The sequence below is a fragment of the Acyrthosiphon pisum genome, unplaced genomic scaffold, assembly GCF_005508785.2.
Source record: "Acyrthosiphon pisum isolate AL4f unplaced genomic scaffold, pea_aphid_22Mar2018_4r6ur Scaffold_20534;HRSCAF=21316, whole genome shotgun sequence".
Classification (NCBI taxonomy): Eukaryota; Metazoa; Arthropoda; class Insecta; order Hemiptera; family Aphididae; genus Acyrthosiphon; species Acyrthosiphon pisum.
The window spans coordinates 19460-24225 of record NW_021769904.1 but is presented as its reverse complement, the minus strand read 5'-3'; the positions used below and the strand labels follow the sequence as shown (position 1 = coordinate 24225).

Genomic DNA, 4766 nt, shown 5'->3' with positions numbered 1-4766 from the left:
CTGGTGGTAACAAGGGAATATAGTTGGTACTAATTGTTGAGAGGTAAATGTAGACATTTCCTAGTACCTATGTATAGTTTTTAATCTAGTCGGAAAAAAACTGCAAAATAAAATTATTAAGAAAAATGGGAATTTTTACGCAAATTCTGTTTCCGACCAAATCGATTTTGTTTTTTGCTGTATGTATAACTAAAAAAAATAACTAGATAAATAAATAAAATTTTCTCCTGATAATAATATGATTCATTTTGAGCTGAATTTTATTCATATTTACGAGAAATATTCAATTTTTATAAGTTTTTTATTTTTATTTTTATTTTTTATTTTTACATGATATTTACAATCTATTCAAAGAACAATAAGCAAATTAGATAAGAGTATTAAAGAAACATGAGTAATATGACGGAAGAAGCCACCCAGTGATGACACTACCTATTTTGTTTACAGTTTAGGAGGGAAAATTTTGAACTAGGATTCAGGCATTTAGCATGTCACGACACCAATTACATTTGAGACGTCTGACGGGGTTACCCGGAATCTAAGGGACTGCTAGGATTTTTATAAGAGGGTTAGGATGATTCAGTAACCTACTGTGAAACCGCTTATAGTATATTTTTGCTTCATTTTTAATGGAGTTCATCTTAGAGATCCTGCTGAATGGAAAGGTTGGAGACATAAAGTGGAGCACTAAGTAGTTTCCCTTTAGTGCTATATTTTGGAATGTTTGTATTTTGTTGATGTTTGATATTTTTGCATTACCCCCAGAGTTGTATGCCATATGTCCAGATTGGCTTAATTAGAGATTTGTAAATTATGTGAGTTTAATTTTAATGTGTGTGTGTTTGTTGTTGTCGCCAAAAGTTTTTAACAGGCGCAGCCGTAGGTTTAGATTTTTTCTTTTAGATGTAAGGTGGGGAGCCCAGGTAAGTCTGCGATCAAGTGTAAGTCCTAGGTATTTGACAGTAGAATAAGAAGGAATTTGAGTGCCATAAATAGATACCTCAGGGCAAGGAGAGAGACGAAGTGTGAATGTTGTATGGATAGACTTAGACTGGTTAATTTTGAACCGCCATTTGGTATACCAGTCTTCCATGAGGGTTAAAGTTTTTTTTTAAAATTATTATATATATTATATATTAATAATATAATAATAATAATTATATATAAGTCCATACAATTTTTTAAATTATATAATTATTATATTTATTATTATTATTATATAAATTGCTTTTTATTATTAATAGTATATATATATATATATTTACTGTAGCTGCTATACATATATGTACTATTTTGTAAAGTTCTTTAAATTTTTTTTCCTAATTATATATATATATAATTGAAATATTATGAATTGAACCAGTTATAAACTTACATCCATATTGTCAAAATAATATTATACTACATTGAGAATACAAAGTTAGCATAACATTATTGTGGTTTTTTAAATACAATATTAAAATTAAAACTAAAAGAGAACATTCTGAAAATGTTTAAAATTTAATATTACTTTTTCAAAATGGGATAAAATTATTATAACGGGAAAATTATAATATTCATTAATTAATCAAATTCTAAAGTTCTTCTAATATTGATGATACCGAATTGCTGTCTGGGCTGTTTCCAAATAGGCTTTATAGGCAATTTATATTTGATTATCCCACTACTTAATTTTATTAATATGATAATATATTTTTTTTTTTTTTTTATATTAAGGCCTTTGAGACCATCTTGCCATTGAACAAATCCTTTCCCATTCTTCTCTATTCTCCGCTACTTCCTCCCAGTCCATGTGATCATATTCCGCTCCACCAGCACTTAGGAAATCTTTTTTAATTCCATCTTCCCAGCGTAGCCTTGGTCTACCCAGTGGTCTTTTCCTCTTTGGGTTTTCTTGGAGTACCCTTTGAACCATTGAATCTTGCTTCCTAACTGCGTGTCCTGCCCATTCCAACTTACTCCGTTTGATCTCGTTTATAATATTTGGTCTATTGAAAAGCTCCGTCAGTTCTTGATTATGTCTTTTTCTCCATCTTTGAGCTCTTGATCATATATAGGTCCATATATTTTACGAAGTTCCTTCCTCTCAAAAACTGCTAATCTTTCCTCCTCAGTCTTTCGTAACGTCCAACATTGTGAACCATACATGACTATTGGTCGTATGATTGTCAAATACAGCTGAATTTTAACCTCTTTTGACAGGACTTTCGAGCTTAGTAGTTTTCCTAGTGCATAGAAGCATTTATTTCCCATTTTTATTCTTTGTTGTATTTCAATTTGACATTCATTCTTCTGCGTTACAATCGTGCCCAGGTATTTGAAATCTTCTACTTTTTTGAACTCGTACTGGTTAACTGTTATGGTTTCGGTTTCCTGAAGGTTATCTAGTTCCCTACTAACTTTCATGTACTGCGTTTTCTCTATGTTGAGATGTAGCCCTACCTTCTTTGCCGATTCTATTAACCTGCCGCATAAACCTACCACTTTTTGTTCATCTTCTCCTAGCAAGACTATATCGTCTGCATAGGCGAGCAGACTAAAGCAAGTTCTATCCATTCTTACTCTTTCATTTCTTCCAATATTTATTTCTCTGATCACCTTCTCTAATACTAAATTAAAGAGTACTGGCGACAAGGCACCCCCCTGTCTAAGTCCGGTTCTTACCTCCACCATTCTCGATGTCGCGTTTCCTACTTTGACTTTGACTTTAGTTTGTCTTATACTAGCTTTCAGTGACGTATTTAGGATTTTTTTGAGGGGGGGGGGATATAGAAATTAGAAATAAATTTTCAAAGAAACCAGTCATGCAAGACTTTTTTTTTTTGCTAATCACTAATCAAGTATAGGTATTTTAAAAGACAATATTAATTAATGAATAACGTTTTATTTATTTATTTATAATATATAAACGCCAAACGGCAATTTTAAATTAACAGATTAAGTTTACAATTAATAGATATAACAATAATATTATAATACAAATACACACAAAATTAGAACATATGGAAAAACACAACATAATATAGACTAAATTCAGTACTGTTTTGGCCTCTGTCCGAGTAAGACGTACAGTTAGTGTTCCGTCGCCTATCTAAACTCCAGAGTACAACGTCCGTACACAACGTAGTGTTCCATCGCCTATCTAATCTCCAGAGTACAACGTACGCAACGTATTTTAAAATGTCTTGCTCGAAATGTGATGAAAAATTCACTCATAATGAAGACACATTAGAATGCAATGTTTGCGCAACAAAATTCCACTTCTATTGCACTGGGGTCACTGAAGCAAATTTCAAAAAAATGACAAAAAACACAAAATCCAGATTTTCGTGTGTTACATGCCAAAGCTCTGATCTTAAAACAGTAAATGATCCAATAGCAAAACTGGACGCAAAAATGACAGACATATTTAAATCAGTAAATTTTATGAGCAAGCAGTTCGATGATTTTAATAAAAAATTAGAATCATCATTAATTGAAATGAAACTTTTAAGAAACGATAATGAGAAAATCAAAACTGAAAACCTAAGATTATCTAACGAAATTTTAGAAATCAAACAAAAATTAGATTCATTTGAACAACACAACCTTGGCATCAGCGTTGAAATAAAAGGAATACCAATATCTCCCAATGAAAATTGTCTTGCTATCGTACAACAGATCGCAAAAAAATTAAATATCACAATTACAACTACAGAAGCAACTAGACTATCAACATCAAATAACAGCTATCCAATAATAATAGCAAAACTTGAAACAGCAGAAATGAGAAAAAATCTTATACATTCATCGAAAAAAATTAAGCTTAATGCAAACATGTTATCTGTTAATTGGTCAACCGATAATAAAATATTCATTAACGAGCGCTTAACCAAGGACAAACGAATTCTATTTGCGAACACAAGATCGACGACTAAAGAAAAAAATTATAAATTTGTATGGATATCAAACTCAGACATTCTCATCAGAAAAGACGAAAACACAAAAATCATTCGAATAAAGTCAGGTAAAGATCTTCTGTCATTATAATTTTTGTAATCATTAAATACTTAATACACATATATTAAATGTATACTACATACATATTTATATATACTTTATATTTTTATACAATGCTTATTTTATATATATTTTTATTTCTTTACATTTTACATAAAACATTAGCTATTAGACCTTCATTAGAAACTTATCGATATTATACCTATTTTGTTTACTTTAATAATAGACTACATTATATTCACAAAAAAGAAAAAATAGGGATGAATAATAAATTAAACTATCTTAATGGCATCAATTAACACACTTTTCGACATCATTGATAAAGAAAATACAACAGTTAATTCACTTAATGAGATTAACACACAACTATATAACAATGAAACCAGTTTTAACATACTATTTACTAATATTAGAAGTATTGCTAATCACATATCTGAACTAGATTGTCTAAATGCAGCAATTAAGAATAAAAGCCAAATCATAATTACAGTCGAATCATGGTTAGGAAATAATATCAATCAAAAATATATCTCGTTAAATAATTATCAATCCTCAATTACCAAAAATCATATACGCAAATCAGACGGCATAGTTATATTTATTCAAAAAGACATAAATTACACCACAACGGAATTTATAATACAAGATGCAAACTGTCTATTTACAACAATAACATTTAATAAAATTAATTATGGAATAATATCAGTGTATAGATCTCCTAGTGGTAATATTATAAAATTTATCGAGGATCTCGAGGTAACAATTTC

At 29.9% G+C, this 4766-nt stretch overlaps 1 protein-coding gene across 1 annotated transcript; it reads left to right on the top strand.

The window, feature by feature from the left end:
- The first annotated feature begins 3180 nt into the window (after window positions 1–3180).
- Window positions 3181–4029, top strand: LOC107882424. Its single transcript, XM_016800744.1, has one exon. It carries the CDS (start codon window positions 3181–3183, stop codon window positions 4027–4029), a length of 849 nt encoding a protein of 282 aa, XP_016656233.1.
- Window positions 4030–4766: the final 737 nt, after the last annotated feature.

Excerpts from the sequence above, each read along its gene's own strand:
- LOC107882424 (XM_016800744.1), top strand. The coding sequence starts at position 3,181 with ATGTCTTGCTCGAAATGTGATGAAAAATTCACTCATAATGAAGACACA.